At 43.7% G+C, this 17367-nt stretch overlaps 1 protein-coding gene and 1 long non-coding RNA gene across 3 annotated transcripts in view; both read right to left on the reverse strand.

The window, feature by feature from the left end:
- Positions 1–364: 364 nt before the first annotated feature.
- Positions 365–3749, reverse strand: LOC116541378 (olfactory receptor 6J1). Its single transcript, XM_032265532.1, has one exon. The coding sequence runs from the start codon at positions 3152–3154 to the stop codon at positions 2111–2113; it is 1044 nt and encodes a 347-aa protein (XP_032121423.1). The 5' UTR covers positions 3155–3749; the 3' UTR covers positions 365–2110.
- Positions 3750–10350: 6601 nt separating this feature from the next.
- The window catches only part of LOC116541385, an 88256-nt gene continuing 81239 nt past the window's right edge, over positions 10351–17367 (reverse strand). For both annotated transcript variants that reach the window (XR_004264814.1, XR_004264815.1), the window contains exons 2-3: positions 16540–16647; positions 10351–10423 (exon numbers count right to left, since the gene is read on the reverse strand). This is a non-coding gene — a long non-coding RNA (uncharacterized LOC116541385). The remainder of the gene's footprint in view (positions 10424–16539; positions 16648–17367) is intronic.

The following is a 17367-nucleotide window of genomic DNA, read 5'->3' on the forward strand; positions in this document are numbered from 1 at the left end:
CTCTACTAAAAATACAAAATTAGCCGGGCGTGGTGACACATGCCTGTAGTCCCAGCTACTCCAGAGGCTGAGGCAGAAGAATCACTTGAGCTGGGCAGGCAGAGGTTGTGGTGAGCCGAGATCATGCCACTGCACTCTAGCTTGGGCAACGAGAGTGAAACAACATCTCAAAAAAAAACAAGTGGAGAACAGCCAGGCCATATATGACAACAGAACTCTGACTCAGAGACTCCAAAGGAACCCTCAAGGGAAGCCAAATCACAATCAAACCTCTGAAGCACTTGGCCCAAAATGGCCAGGACTTGCTTGTGACTACCCACTTTCCTATTTTTTGAAACCCACCTTTCCTTCTACGCTTTTTTCCAACTCAAGACCAGAGAAAGCCAAATATGCTTCCCAAACCATCCCCTAAGATGTCCTGCTGCTAGTTATCTCACCTCTAGCTTCTCCATGCCAAAACCCTCTAATCAAGGAATACCCAGGCCTTCCCCTTTTTTTTCTACTATGAAGCTTTCCACTCCCCTGCCTGCCTTTGATTCTCTGCCAAATGCAAGTGATGGTGGCTGACTCCTCTGATATAGCCAGTTCTGAATAAGTGGCCTCTGTGTTCATTTTAGTGGTCTTCATTTATTTCCACAGAACTCTGCAGCAGTTCCTTAGGTATGTACGTGTCCTTCTGACCAGTTTCATGCAGAGCACAGGGGCTAATTTAGCAAAGTGGATGCTGCAGCACTAGCAGCCAAGTAGGACAGAAAATTAAGCCTCAAAGATTCTGATGACATTGAAAAGCTGATTTGCAGTGAGCTGAACCATTGGCCCAGAGGAGGGTCAGTTAAATATCCCAGGCAGTGTTTGGGCACCAAGAATTCAGACTAGGAGTGTGGTTAAAAACCAGATTCTTTCCAGTTGTATGGAGCCAGAAAAAGGGAGAAGCTATGCTTGGTGTGGAGACAGTGAACTTTGTAATCAACCTGCTTTTTGGTCACAAGAATCTAAGACCTTCTCAAGATAGCTCAATAAAAAGGGATTTGATTTACAGGTTCAGGCAAAACACATCAAATCCAGGAACAGTAATCAAAACTGTTACTAGCTCCAGGCCTAGGAAGTCGTGAGAGAGGAGGACTCTTTGGGCTATGCCTCTGCAGCTGAGTGGGCTCTCATCTGTCTCTTCTGTTTTTCTCTATATGTCAACTCCATTCTCTCTGACAGGCAGACTGATTCCCTCTAATTACTCATCAGCTTGCACCTGGCACCCAAAGTGGCCACTCCAGCCACCAAGCCTATTTCTGCTTCCAGGGGAAGCATCACACTTGTGTGGAATAATCTCTGTGTTTTTTGCTTCAATTTATCAAAAAAGTGGTATCTGTTTGCACAGCTCATCTGGTCCAGCCAAGCCACACAGGTCATAGGTCATTGGCCAGTCTCATGTGTGCATGTGTCCCTGCAGGTGATGAGTTATGCCTTCAGTCAGATTATCCAACCATGGATCAATTATTAGTGGCTAGGGGAACAAGGCCATGTCTTACATAAAGACGTGAACATGTTGGATATTATGAACATGTTCTATTACAGAAAGCAATATTATTAAATAACACAGATGATGACATACACCCGTCACAATCATTGCAAATGCCCACTAGGAAAAAAATGAATTACAGGATATGATAGTGTATTAGAGAATAATAAAGGTTATTTCTAAAAAGATCCTGCAGAAGATGGAAAGAAAGAGGGTCCAAGCAGAGAAGTCCAGGAAGGACTTCCTGTCAAGATGATGGAACAGTTGTGGTCGGGATCCATAAGGAAATGGGCCAAACATGTTAAGACTTCTAGGAGGAAATGGGCTGCATGGCCCTTCCATTCTTACAATATTCAGTGTGGGTGGGACTTAGAGATCATCAAGTCCAGCCCTGTTGCACTTCAGCTGGGACTACTGAGGGTCAGAATGGCTGGTGACACAGCTGTGGTCACAGATTAAAGTTAGAACCAAGGCCAGAGTCCAAGTCTCTGTCTCCACAGCAGTCTTTCCACTATAGACTATTCAGAATTCCTTAGCCAGCTCACTCTTTCGTGAAGGCAGCTCCTCTCTTTCACAAAGGCAGCTCCTCTCTTTCTAACACTGGGGCTTTACACAATAGATACGTGGTGGAGAAGAGCAAGCCCCTCCTTGGTGGTCTTTGTTGGAGGACAAACTGCTCCTCAGCACAGCCCTCATCCTCTTTTCTAAAACTCCTCGAACCCTGACCCACATACCCCTGAGGACTCCCTGCATTCTGTCATTCCTCAATGTATATATAAAAGGGTTGAGGAATGGGGTCACCACACTGCTCAGTACTGAAGGGACCTTGTTGATCTCCAGATATTCTTTTTGGGAGGGGGTCACATAGACAAACACAGTGATGCCACTAGAAATGATGACTATGGTCAGGTGGGAAGCACAGGTATTAAAGGCCTTCTTCCTTCCACTTGCAGAAGGAATGCGCACTACTGTCAAGATGATGTACATGTAGGAATAGGCCACGAGGACTATGCAGCACAGGATGACCACGGAAGAAAGCATAAAATCCATCAGCTGGATGGCAGTGGTGTCTGCACAGGCCAGGGCCAGCAAGGGTCCACTGTCACAGAAGAAGTGGTTAATGATGTTGGAGCCACAGAAGGGCAGCTGCGAGATGAGGATGGTTGGAAAGAGCACAGAAAGGAAGCCTCCCACCCAAGAGAACACAACAGTTCCAATGCAGACGGGAGGTCTCATGATGGTGGTGTATCGCAGGGGGCAGCAGATGGCGGCGTAGCGGTCATACGACATGACCGTTAGCAGGAGGAACTCAACTGTGCCCAAGAAGAAGTAGAAATAGCACTGGGTGATACATCCGGCAAAGGAGATGGTTTTATCCCCAGATCCTAAGTTGGCCAACACTTTTGGAGAGATGACTGAGGTGAAAAGGATGTCCAGAGTGGAGAGGTTGCACAAGAAGAAGTACATGGGGGTGTGGAGGTGGGAGCAGGACAGCACGGTGGAGATGATAAGCAGGTTCCCCAGAAGAGTCAGCAGGAACGTGGGCAGCAGGAGCACCAGGAACAGCAGCTCCGCCTCCCTGCTCAGGGGAAACCCCAGCAGAACAAACTCAGTCACCGCTGCAGTCCCGTTCCCCATAGGCCTGGTGGGCCTGGCTCAATTCTTCTAACAGAACAAATGGAGATAACACTTAGGAGAGTGCTCAATGTGTGAAATCCTATGGCTGCTCACTACAAAAATCTAAACATAGAACATGATGACTGCCAGTTAGACATGTAATCCAAGTTTAGCTTGGCTTTCAATTATTTGCCTATCAAAGTGGACAAGATTTTTGAAAATAATAATGTTCACTGTTAGCAAGGGTGTCCTGAGACGTACACTGTCATATGAACTTTCTAAAAGATTATTTAGCAATGTGTATCAAAAACCTTAAAATTGAATACATTCTTAGATTCAGAATTGTAGTTCCATCCTGAGGAAGCAGTCACGCATATGTTAAATTTTGCCGCAAGAATATTCGCCACAGAGTTTTTTTTACAATAATGAAAATTTGGTAACAACTTAAATATCCAGAAATGGGGGACAAAATAAACAAATTTTGGTACCTTTAGCCAATAACATATGATGTAGCCATTACAAACTATATTTTATAGTAACATGTAAATGACAAAACATTCAAAATGTATTATTAAGTTTTAAAGCATTATTTACATTTTTTTGTTTGTTTTTGTTTCCTTTTTTTTTTTTTTTTGAGACAGAGTCTCACTCTGTCACCTAGGCTAGAGTGCAATGGCACGATCTCTGCTCACTGGAAACTCTGCCTCCTGGGTTCAAGCCATTCTCCTGCCTGAGCCTCCCGAGTAGCTGGGATTACAGGTGCGTGCCACCATGCCTGGCTAATTTTTTATATTTTTAGTAGTGACAGGGTTTCACCATGTAAGCCAGGACGGTCTCAATCTTCTGACCCATGATCCGCCTGCCTCAGTCTCCCAGCGTGCTGGGATTACAGGTGTGAGCCATCATGCCTGGCTAAGTATTTGTTATTATTAGGTCTTTTGTTTGTTTGTTTTTTGTTTTTTGAGACAGAGTCTCGCTCTGCCAGGCAGGAGTGCAGTGGTGTGATCTCAGCTCACTGCAACCTCCACCTCCTAGGTTCAAGTGATTCTCCTGCCTCAGCCTCCCAAGGAGCTGCAACTTTTTTTTTCAAGTGCATAAGAGATTTTTGTTTCCCAGGCTGGCCTCTCATAGCCTCACCTCCTCAAGTGCCAGGGCAACAGGCTTGAGCCACCGTGCTCCCTATTATTAGGTTTTAAGTGTTTTTAAAGCAAGTTATAAACTTGTAGTGACATTGTGATGCCATTTTGGGGGAGAGATGTAAATTAGCAAAGGTCCTAGAGTAGCCAATAAGACACTGCTGAAGAAGAAAGTCAGGGGAAGGGGCGCACCTTGGCAGATATTGAGACTTATAAAATTAGAATAATTAAGGCAAGATGATATTGGCACAAATATGCATTAAAATGACCAATGGAACAAAATACAGAGCCAAGAAACAGACCCACACGGATGTGGAGCAGTGATGTGTCAGAAGTGAAAGAAGCTGGTACTGCTGCTTGCCCACAGGGGAAAAAGTGAAATTGATTCCCAACCTCATATGAGACACTAACATCTACTCCAGATGAACAAAAAACTTACATGTAAAAATCAAGACTTTCAGAACAAAAGATAGAAGAATGTTGTTTTTAGCCTTAGACTAGAAAAGAACCTACTAAAGAAGACCCAAAAAGTACTAAACAGAAAAGAACATATTAATAAATGAAACTATGTTAAAATTAAGAATTTCTATATATTCAAAGACCCCTCAAATAACGTTAAAGGCAAATAACAAACGGGAAGAATGTATTTATGACATAGATGATGGGTAAACTTTAGTACTCATGTAATTAATATTTTGATTCTTACAATGAAGTAAGAAATAGATAAACAATCCAATAGAAAGGTAGGCCAACATGTTACCTGAACCATTACAGAGGAAGGAAACATAGCTAGTAAATATACAAAAAGATGCTTGATTTCATTGGTAATTAGGGAAATATAAATTAAGACACTAGCAAGATAGCATTTATATCCACTATATTTTCAAGAAGCAAAAATATGACAATAACAAATGTTGATGAGGATGTGGAGACTTAACAAATTTACATTGCTAGTGGGAGTGTAAATTTATATAATTGTTTTGGAAAATAATTTGTCATGACCTTGTAAAGGTGAACATGCACATACTCTGTGACCCAGTAATTCTACTCCTAGGTAGAGAAACTTGTACATGTGCCCCAGAAGACAAACAAGATTATGTGTAGGGAAGGAGGAGGGAGGGAGGGAGGGTAAAGAGGGAGGGAGGAAGGAAAGAAGGAAAGATAAAGGGGAAGGGGAAAGGGAGGGGAGGGGAAGAGACAAGAGGAGAGAAGGAAAGAAGAGAGGGTGGGAGGAAAGAAGAAAGGAAGGGAAAAAAGAGAAGGAGGGAACAATGTCCAGAGACAGGAGGATAAATCATGATATCTTACAGAGTTGAACATTATACAATTAAAAAATGAATAAACTGCAGCTCAACCAACACTGATATGAATTTTCTGGTTTTTTTTTTATTTTTTTTTGGAGACAAATTCTCACTCTGTCACCCAGGCTGCAGTGCAGTAGCAATAGCACACAGCTCACTGCAGCCTCGACCTCCCTGGATCAAGTGATCCTCCCACCTCAGCCTCTTGAGAATCTGGGATCACAGGTGCACACCACCATGCACAGCTATTAGGCTGGTGCAAAAGTGTTTCCATTTTTCCATTATTTTTATAGATATAGGATCTCACTATGTTAGCCCAGGCTGGTCTCAAACTCCTGGGCTCAAGCGACCCTCCTGCCTCTACTTCCTAAAGTGTTGGGATCATAGGTGTGAGCCACCACGCTCAGCCTCTTCTTGATATTTTCAATATATATATGTATTTTTTGAGACAGAGTTTTGCCCTCATTGCCCAGGCTGGAGTGCAATGGTGCGATCTCCACTTACTGCAACCTCCGCCTCCCGGGTTCAAGTGATTCTCCTACCTCCACCTTCCAAGTAACTTCGATTACAGGCATGCACCACCATGCTCAGCTAATTTTGTGTTTTTAGTAGAGATGAGGTTTCTCCATGTTGGTAAAGCCGGTCTTGAACTCCCGACCTCAGGTGATCTGCCCACCTCGGCCTCCCGAAGTTCTGGGATTACAGGTGTGAGCCACTATGCCCGGCCTTCAGTATTTTTTTTTTTTTTTACAATGAACAAATATTCCTTTTATATAAAAGAAGTTAGGCTGAGCATGGTGGCTAATGCATGTAATTCTAGCACTATGAAAGGCCAAGATGGGAGAATGACTTAAAGTCAGGAGTTTGAGACTAGCCTGGGCAACATGGTGAAACCCTGTCTCTATGAAAAATACAAAAATTAGCCAGGCATGGTGCCATGCACCTGTTGTCCCAGCTACTTCCGAAGCTCAAGTGGGAGAATCACCTAGGCCCAGGAGTCTGAGGTTTCAGTGAGCCATGATCACATACCACTGCACTCCAGCCTAGGTGACACAGTGAGACCCTGTTTCAGAAAAAAAGAGAGAGAGAAAGAAAGAGAGAAAGCAAGAAAGAAGGAAGGAAGGAAGGAAGGGAGGGAGGGGACAAAGAAAGGAAAAGACAGAGGAGAGAGGGAGGGAGAGAGAGAAGGGAAAGGAAGGGAAGGGAAGGAATGAGAGAAGAGGGGAGGGGAAGGGAGGGGAGGGGAGGGGAGGGGAGGGAAAAGAAAGAAAGAATTATCCTAAAAGGAGATATATATATATATAGATAGATAGATAGATAGATATGGTTGGATTGAAAGTGTATGTTAGCAAACACATATTGAGTGCCAACTATGTTGTGGGGTCTGTGATTAATGAAAGTTTGCAGAGATGGTAAAAAAATTCCCTGCCCTTGCATAGCTCTCAGTCTGAAAGACATGTGAAGAAACCTGATTTCAGGGAAATCACAGAAAGAGGAAAAATTAAGGAATGGCAAAGTTTTTTTCACAGATATTTGTCCTGGGCCATTAGTCTGGAAAGCAACCCAAGTACCAGGAAAACTGATAGATTCCAGGGACAAGGTCAAATAGGATTCCAATACCTAGGAGGGACTCTGGATAGTAGAGGCCACTTAATTACCAGTGACTAAGAATATGGATTGGACTATGAACAAGAATAATCCAGGAAAGGGAAAGGAAGAGGAAGGACTGCAGAAATCCTGAGGACTGAGGTGACCTCTGCCCATCTAAGATGAGTCAGAATTCTGTATCAGTGGGCTGAGGGTGGTGGCTCATGCATGTAATTTCAGCACTTTGGGAGGCCAAGGCATGCAGTCACCTGAGGTCGGGAGTGACCAACATGGAGAAACCCCATCTCTAACTAAAAATACAAAATTAACTGGGCATGGTGGTGTATGCCCATATCCCAGCTACTCTGGAGACTGAGGCAGGAGAATCGCATGAACCCAGGAGGCAGAGGTTGCAGTGAGCTGAGATCATGCCAATGCACTCCAGCCTGGGCAACAATAGTGAAACTCCATCTCTAAATAAATAAATAATAATGAAGAATTCTGTATCAGCCACTCCTGCACAAAGCCTGTCCCCATGACCTGCCCTACCTTCCTGTAGCCTTGGCACACTGACAGTCTCTCTAAACAACTCACCACGTTTGTATTGCCAAGGATCTTTTCTTTTTTTTTTTTTAGAAACAGGGTTTCACCATGTTGGTCAGGCTGGTCTCGAACTCCCGACTTCAGGTGATCCACCCGTCTGGGCCTCCCAAAGTAACTGCTGGGATTACAAGCATGAGCCCCCACATCCAGCCTGGATCTTTTCTTTTTTAAATAACTTTGTTGAGATATAATTCAAGTACCATACACTCCACCCATTTAAAGTATACAATTCAATAGCTTTTAGTATATTCACAAAGCTTTGTGTCTATTACCACAATCAATTTTTTTTTTTTTTTTTTTTGAGACAAAGTCTCACTCTGTCACCCAGGCTGGAGTGCAGTGGTTCAATCTTGGCTCACTGCAACCTCCGCCTCCCGGGTTCAAGCTATTCTCCTGCCTCAGCCTCCTGAATAGCTGAGATTACAGGTATGTGCCACCATGGCCCGGCTAATTTTTTGTATTTTCAGTAAAGACAGGGTTTCTCCCTGTTAGCCAGGATGGTATCAATCTCCTGACCTTGTGATGCACATGCCTTGGCCTGCCAAAGTGCTAGGATTGCAGGCATGAGCCACTGTGCCTGGCCATCACCGCAATCAATTTAAGAATATTTTAATGATCCTTCCTCCATTCCCTGGACACTGTAATTCTACTTTACGAGTCTACAGATTTGCCTGTTGTGGACATTTCATTTAAGTGAATCATACCATATGTGATCCTTTGTGTCTAGCTTATTTCACTTACTATAATATTTTCTTTATTTTTATTTAAAAATTTTATTTAGAGACAGGGTCCTGCTCTGACAGCAAGGCTGCAATGCAGTGGCATGATGAGAGCTCACTGCAGCCCCAAACTCCTGGGCTCAAGCAATTCTCCTGCCTCAGTCTCCCAAGTAGCTAGGACTACAGGTGCACACCACCACACCTGGCTAATTTTTTTTAATTAGAAAATAATTTTACTTTTTTTTTTTTTTGAAACAGGGTCTCATTCTGTCACCCAGGCTGGAGTGCACTGGTGAGATCCTAACTCACTACAGCCTTGGCTTCCCATGCTCAAGTGATCCTCCCACCTCAGGCTCCTAAGTAGCTGGGGCTACAGGCACATGCCACCATGCCCAGCCAATTTTTGTATTTTTTGTAGTGATGGGGTTTTGCCATATTGCCCATGCTGGTCTCAAACTCCTGGGCTCAAGCGATCTTCCTCTCAGCATCCCAAAGTGCTGTGATTACAGGTGTGAGCCACTTACCATAGTATTTGTTAAGGTTCATCCATGTTGTAGCATGGATCATTGCCAAGGATCTTAAAGAACCAATGTAGTAGGAGGAAAGGCACAGCCCCAAGAAGAAGCCCTGACGCCTGGCATGGCAGAAACACACACACACACACAAACAGACACACACACACACACACACACACACACACACACACAAATACACACTCTCTCTCTCTCTCTCTCTCTCTCTTTCAGAAATTACTAAGTGGAGATATACGCAGAGTCTATAAAATCTAGAATAATATGGAGGATGAACTTTGACTTGGTCACCAAATCTGGGAATGGTAAGATGAGAAATCAAGGCTTAATTAATTTAATTCGCAAAATACATCTTTGCATGAGATGCCACCGCACCCACTGGAAAATCATTTCCTGACATCAGAAATATCAAGAAGCTTAATGAAGACAAAGATACATATCTTAGATTGTAACAGGAATTGCTGCTCCCAGGCAGCCCCCAAATGCCAAATGTTTGCTCTGCACTCTCCTCGGCTGGAGTCCCCTGTGCTACCTCCATGGCTCAGACTGCTCACCTGGGCTTTGCTGCCACCTAGGATCTTCCATGGTAATTATTTTGATCAAAAAGCCACAATGCATTCCACTTGAGAACAGCAGCGTTTGACAGGTGAAATGAGCCCTTCCCAACTCGTGTGGATTGTTGCTCTAGCTGTGACCTCTTGCCCGATGAGCGTGCACTCATGTTGTAGACAGCTGGAAGGTAACTGCTGGATATTTTACATTGCTGAGGAAGTTACAAGGTATGGCATCCATTCCAGCACAGAGAGGTCTACAAATCCTCTGGCCCTAACCCTAAGTGTGTGAGGAAGTCACCTTTGGTAAAGCACTGACCAGCTGCACCTCCCGCACTATCTACACAGTCTGACCCAGTTGGAGAGAGAAAGAGGGCAGTCTCCACTAAGCTCCTGGACGGTGCTTTGTTCCCCTTTCCTGCTACCATCCTTCCTGCACCCTCTCTAGTTCTCTGCTCAGCCCAGACTTGGTTGCTTCTTGATTCCAAAGAAAATGGGAAAAGAAACACTGTGTTACCTGATAGACAACAACCATCAACCTGCTTCTTCCATTTACCCCTCCTCTGTCCCCTCAACCCAACATGCACCACCAACCCCATCATATTTTTTCAGAGACTGGCAGGCCAAGCTTCCCAAGGACTAAACTTACTCAAGGGTTACTGCAGGATAGTCAAATCCTGTTGAGGGGGAGCTGGTGCACAGAGAAAACTCTGGACTTGAAGCCAAGAGTCCTGGGTTCAAGTCACACCTGTGCCTTTTACCGTTCTTGAGACTGAAAAAATCCCTTACCTTCCTTACTATCTGTACGTGAATCCTCACATGACAAGCAGCAGTAATGCTCTTTTCCTCTTCTTTCTCACAACCTGGTTGAGAAGCACAAAATGGAAAATAAGATAATTCAGATGATGGATCATTGCCAAGGATCTTGAGGAACCAACGTATGATCATTCAGATGATGTGTGAAATCATAAAACACTGTATCAGGTATTGCTGTTATTTTCTAGAAGCTCTCCTATTCTACAATATTAGCAAAGAACAAATTCTATCTTCCCTGCCCCTACTGAGATACTGATCCACCTTAGAGGGAAGGATACTGTCCCTTTTGGCTCTGGGATACATCTCATCAGGCCCATGCTTCTGCCTTAATCAACTATTCTCTCCGTGGACAGCATATCGGGTTAGCTACAAAGTGTGAAGACAAAGGAAAGATGCTTCTCTACATGGGAATTTCAGTTGCCCAGCATTCCTAGAAATGAAGAAACTACCCCTGTCCTCCACCATCTGCAGAGGAGTCAGTAAGCTAAAAGGGGTTCAGTGGGAGGATTCAGAATTACTCACATTTGCTTAAATAAGGTAGAAGGGGCTGACCCCTAGCATATCCTGCCCACACTGCTGGCCCAGGCCCTGGGCTTCGTTGCTGGGCACTGAGGCTTGCATTGCTGCTAACAGACTCTGCACTGTCAAGGGCTAAAGGGGGCATACTCTAGAAGGGGCCCATGTTTGGATCCCTCTAGGGTGGGGGACGGGGTGGGATTGGCTCAGGCGAGAGCACGCACTTTCTGAGAAGGATCCAAACATGAGGGAATCCTCAGGGGTACATTACAAAGCTATCCCTGAACACCAAGCCTGAGTCTGATGCCCCTGAGGCCCACTTAGGAAAGGATGCACACCCAAACATCTACACTAACAAGAACTGGGAGCAGAATACTAGCCAAGATCAACATCCCCAGGCCTATCTGAGACGCTCAAGCACACAGTCTTCCATTCACCCCCTCTCCAGCCCCACCATGACAGTTCCATCCACCCCACCACTCCATTGACCCAGGACCTTCCTCTTCAACATCCTGACACATTGTAATCAATATGCCAAAGCTTCAGTAACTTCACACTGTGTAAAAGAAAAGGCCCGCGCTGCACAGCCTGGCACTCAAGACCCCCAACCCCATCTCCCCTGAATCACCTCTGAGCGTCAGCTCCCATCTTACACGTCACATTGTGCATCTTTTACTTCAGCTGAGCCGCTCTATTCACTGTGCCCCATGTTGGCCCTCACTTTCTTACTTCACACTCAGGCCCCATGTGTCCTATCATTGGGACCATCTTCTCCACCACCAGGCCTCTAGGCCTTATTCTTATCCCTTTTCCTCAAGCCTAAGCTGGGTTTTCCCTCTTTAGATACCCTTTTCTTGCACTTGGAATCAGGAATCCACAGTGTAGAACTGGAGTGTTTTTAACCTTTTTAAATTTAAATATAACACATGTCCAGAAAATTATACAAATCATAAGCTCAATAAAATCAATGAAGTGAACACACTCATGTAACCACCCCCCAGGTGAAGAAACAGAATGGTACTAGCACCCCAGAAATCCTTCTCAATCTCCCTCCCCACATCTCAGTGGTAACCATTATCCTGATTTCTAGCACCATGGATTAGTTTTGCCTGTTTTGGAAATTCATATAAATGAAATAATATAATCATATAATCTTGTTTTGTGTCTGACATCTTTCACTCAACGTTATAGATGTGAAATTCAATCATGCTGTGGTGTGTGACTCATTTTTATTGCCATACATTTCATCATTTCATTTGTGGTTATTTTGCCTCTGGGCAGATTTTTAAGTTCTGTAGCAACAGGGATTTTTTTCATAAAATTATTTTGGAATCCCCCTAATGCCTAACTGGAAAAGCAAAAGTTGCTCAGTACATATGAATCTTAGTCCAAAAAGCTTCTAATTTCAATCTCACATTATATACCCCCATGAATAGGCAATAGTATCTAATAATTTTGACAATTTCTTTGTTTCACATCTCATACTCAATCCATTAGCAAATCCCACTGCTTCTACCTTTATGTACTGTATGTCAAATCCAACCACTTATCACCATCCCCATCACCCTAGTTCAAGTCACTAACATTGTAGAAGAATAGATAATGAAGTAAAAAGAGAATGTTGCAAAATAGTATAAACAATATCAGCCTTTTTTTTTTTTTTTTTTTTTTTTTTTTTTTTTTTGAGATGGAGTCTCACTTTGTTGCCCAGGCTGGAGTGCAGTGGCACCATCTCAGCTTACTGGAAACTCTGCCTCTCAGGGTCAAGCAATTATCATGCCTCAGCCTCCTGAGTTGCTGGGAGCACAGGCATGCATCACCATGCCTGGTGAATTTTTGTATTTTTAGTGGAGACAAGGTTTAGCCATGTTGGCCAGGCTGGTCTCAAACTCCTGACCACAAGTGATCCACCTGCCTCTGCCTCCCAAAGTGCTGGGATTACAGGTGTGAGCCACCACACCCAGCTGATCCCATTTTTTAAAGACATATATTAACACATAGATAAAAGAATATATTAATGAAAATACTTATTGTAGTGATTTCTGTGTGCTGGGATCTATTCTTTCTTATATAATTTTCTAATTATGTTTTATATTATTGTGGTAGATAGGTCAATCATCGAGCCCCCCACCCAGACCCCTAACTGCAGCAGTCCTACATATGAGTTGGCTGCCCATCTGATTGGGTCACAGGTAGGCAAACAACCCAGGAGAAACCAAGCCAAAGGCAGGGATAAATGCAGCAGATTTCCTCAAGAAATTGAACTAAGAGGCACAGAAACTATGGTAGATACCTGTTGTTTTAAACATTCTTTCCTATTTTCTTCTACTAACCACTACCTCAATCCCTTTTAGGCAGCAGCTCCTTCCCCATTACATAAACCATGTGATTCTAATGGGACTATATAGTATCACAATACAAAGCCAATATCACAATATAAAGCCAAAGTTCAGGAAAGGGAACGGGATCTATTATAATATCCATCACCCAACCCTAGCGACTGATCCAGAGTGACCATCCAACCCAAGGCAGGCCAAGGGTTCCTCCTTTAGAATCCATATGCTGGAGCAGAGTTAGGAAAAGCTCTGTCCTCTGGGCTCAAAAGCTATGATGATGTAACCCTGAGCTGCCAGTAGCCATGCCCAGCCTCACCCTTCCACTGCTACATGGAAAGAGCCTTTCTGTGGTCTGGATTCATGAGGACAACACGCAAATAGAGATGCAGCTAAGAGACAGAGATAGCATTTGGACAGTATTGTGTATGACTGGATCAGTCATGCCTGAGGCTGGCCAACAATATCCTTCCTGATTGTACAAACCAAAAAAATTCTTTGTTTTTCATAAATTCATTTAAATTATGGTCTTCTACAGTCATGAGAACTCTAACAAACACAGAGACTAATTAGTAAGATGCTGGTAGGTGCTTTTCTGCAAAGTTGTGTAGAGTTGGGGCTGGAGTAGGTGCCAAACCAAACCAAAGCAATCCCCAAGCTGAAGTCATAAGGGAGCAAAGAAACCATCAGTGATAAGAGAGACCTTGTTTCAAAGAGAAGTGTAACAGTAGCTTAGACTCAGAAGCAGGTAATGACAAAGGGAACACTGGCCCCCTGGAAAGGGTAGTGGAGCCTGAGCTGCTGACTTTCTTGTTCCAGTTTCTGTGTGCCTTGTTCCTATTCTTGGATGCCCATGAGAGACTGCCTGATGTATTGTTTCTACAATCTTACACACACACATGCGTGCACACACACACACATGCGTGCACACACCCCACTTTAGTCAACTATCTTGAGTAAGCCTCTCTTCTGTAAATTCAAAGTATCAATTAGTAAGAAAACAGTGTCCATATATCATTTTTCTCATCAGAAAGTTATTTTTAAGATCTAAAGCAAACTTTTACTCTATTTAACATAAATGACCTTTATATATTTAGAGATTAAGGCACAAATTCACTATAAAGGTCAATGACCTTAGGACAATTTCTGTACAAGGACAATACTTCCAGAAAGTTTAAGGCTGCCAACCTTATTCTGCTTTAACTCCAGTCACTCCCAAGTCTGCCTTCCCTTACCTGAGCATGGTAATGGGTCTGGCAACAGGCTAATTTTTTTTTTTTTGAGATGGAGTTTTGCTCTTGTTGCCCAGGCTGGAGTGCAATGGTGCAATCTTGGCTCACTGCAACCTCCGCCTCCTGGATTCAAGCAATTCTCCTGCCTCAGTCTCCTGAGTAGCTGGGATCACATGCATGTGCCACCACGCCCGGCTAATTTTGTATTTTTAGTAGAGGCAGGGTTTCTCCATACTGGTCAGGCTGGTCTCGAACTCCCGACCTCAGGTGATCCGCCGCCTAGGCCTCCCAAAGTGCTGAGATTACAAACATGAGCCACTGCACCTGGCCGCAACTGGCTGATTATAATAGGTGATAAGGATGGGTATTTTTCAGGCCCAACCAACAATTTTATGATGTACTAGCAATGCTCATGAGGATGTCACCAATAAGTTGGTTTTTCTTTTTTTCTGTAAGTACTGGTTTCACTATATAATTGCTCTTTTATATTGGCCATCTCCCCCTCCCCATAATCATATATGATCACAGAAACAGAATTTTGACAATGGAAGGACCCTAGTCCTATAACCTCTTCATGTCACAGACAGATGTTAAGTCTAACACAGGTTAAATGAATTACCCAGCGTAACAAACTATTGAAGGTAAAAACTCCAGCTCTCTTGACCAGAACAGTATAGAGAAGAAAATCAATGTAAGCTAGTGGTGCTAGCTTACATTTAATCTCACATCTTTCATGAATCCCATGATTCATGAAAGATGTGAGATTAAAATCAAGCCTTAGCCTTTCAATAGAGGGCAATGAGTACCAGACTGTGAGGAGAAAGAGCCAGGTACTGGGTCAGACTATGCCTTATCAGTATCTGTGACTCCCTGAAGGTAGAAACTAGGTTTTATTCATCTTGGTATTCCCAATGCCCAACATCATAACAGAGACATGAAAGAAATTCAATAAATAAGTGAATAAGGAGTGGGTGAGTAAGTAAGCAAATAGATAGGAAACCTAATACTCTGGAGAAGTCTATGTCGAAAAGGGGTAAAAAAGGGGCCGGGTGCTGTGGTTCATGCCTGTAATCCCAGCTACTGAGGAGACTGAGCACAGAGATCCCTGAGCCCAGCAGTTTAAGACCAGCCTGGGCAACATGGTGAGCCCTCATCTCAAAAAATGGAAATAGAGCCTTGGTGAAAGCCTTCAATTACAAGCAAACCAACAGAAAGCCAGTGGTACAGGATTAGCAAGCAGGGGAGAATAATCCAAGATGTAGGTATGTCAGCAGTGCCTAAAACTAGGAAAAGATTATGAAACATGAGAGTGAAGGAAAAGTCATTGGAAAAAAAAATAAGGCTAAATGTCTATTACTAAGCAAGACTAGCAGCATATTTTGGCTAGGCAAGAGTCTGGGTTCCAGTGTGGCTGAGACGAGCAGACAACATCCATTCCCCGCCTGGCACTACCGGCACGTTTCCTGAACCCACCCCTCAGAGTATCTGCTTACATTAGTGCCTCTATTTCTGCAGCACGTAGAGATAAGAAGAATCCTTTTATATCTATTTGCATATACCAAATTACATTAAACATTGGGATTCTCCCAGGGGTAAAAAGGGACTGGAACTCTGATCCTCATTTAAACTCAAGGATATAAAAATAGGTCTGATGAATGCAAATGCCCCTAGTCTGAGGTTAGGTTGCAAGAAAGGATTGTGGAGCCCCTAAGAGGAATTCACCACAAGGGTAGGACTCTGAACTGGTGAGCTGTGCTCAGTTCCATCCTGGCAGTGTAGAGAATCAGTGAATGTGTGGGCATGTGAATTGATGGACCTCTTTCATGAAAGGCTCTAATACTTTGGGACACAGTCCATTTTACTCTAGGGTCCCATAGCTTTCTGAATTCCCAGCATAGTTAACAGCAGGCCTGTAGTTTCTAGAAGTGGCAACAGTAACAGTGGCCCCTGGCTTCTTTACTGGTGGTGGCAGAGACCCTTGAGGTGATCAAGACCAGCTGTTGTGGTGACTCAGCCCCCAATACCTATCAAGCACCCTCCTGGAACACAGTAGACCAAAGATACTCAGTAAAAGCAGCACACCTGAATGACTGAATTCAGAGAAGCATTTAGGATAAATTGATATCAAAGTCACTGCAAAAATTGAGTAGCAATCCAAGAACCTTCAAAGTGTCATTCCTCATCTCTTCCCTGTGAGAAAAGAAAAATAGCTGAGAGCAGTCTAAGTTCTGTGAGGCATGCAAATTTATCAGTCCCAGGGAGACATGAGTGTGGGACCTCAGTCATGCCCACTGTCCCCCGCCATTCCCAGGGCTAGGGGCAAGTGTTTAAAGGTGTTTTGGTCTTGACAAGCTACCTCACCTATTATCTTCATGTTCCTGGCATTTGTGATACAAAGAACAATGTACAGCTAAATAATAGCTTATGTTATTTCGATGTAACTTCTTAGCAAACAACTTAGGAACTCCCTCTTCTTTAAAAACTCACGTGTAACTGCTGCTAACTAATCTTAGCATATAGTCAGGGCAACTTGAATCTATGCACCCAAATTGTAGTCCTCAAATCTGGCCCAAGTAAACTCCCTACTTTTATTAATTTTGTCTCAGTCTTTGTCCTTTAGGTCAAAACCTGGGTCCTGGACCTCAGTTCACTAGATTAGGTCAGGACCAGCGGGTTAGGAGAGAGACGGTCTCACATTCCATCAGCCCTGGCCTTAAATGTCAAGAAGAATAGTGCCAGGCCAGACCCAGTGGCTCACACCTATAACCCACTTTGGGAGGGCAAGGAAGGTGGATCACCTGAGGTCAGGAGTTCAAGATCAGCCTGGTCAACATGGTGAAACCCTGTCTCTACTAAAAATACAAACCTTAGCCAGGTATGGTGGCAGGCACCTGTAATCCCAGATACTCA

The sequence above is a fragment of the Sapajus apella genome, unplaced genomic scaffold (assembly GCF_009761245.1).
Source record: "Sapajus apella isolate SASKATOON/1434 unplaced genomic scaffold, GSC_monkey_1.0 scaffold151, whole genome shotgun sequence".
Classification (NCBI taxonomy): Eukaryota; Metazoa; Chordata; class Mammalia; order Primates; family Cebidae; genus Sapajus; species Sapajus apella.

What these genes read in the sequence shown, in the direction of transcription:
- LOC116541378 (XM_032265532.1), bottom strand. Translation starts at nt 3,154, where the DNA reads ATGGGGAACGGGACTGCAGCGGTGACTGAGTTTGTTCTGCTGGGGTTT.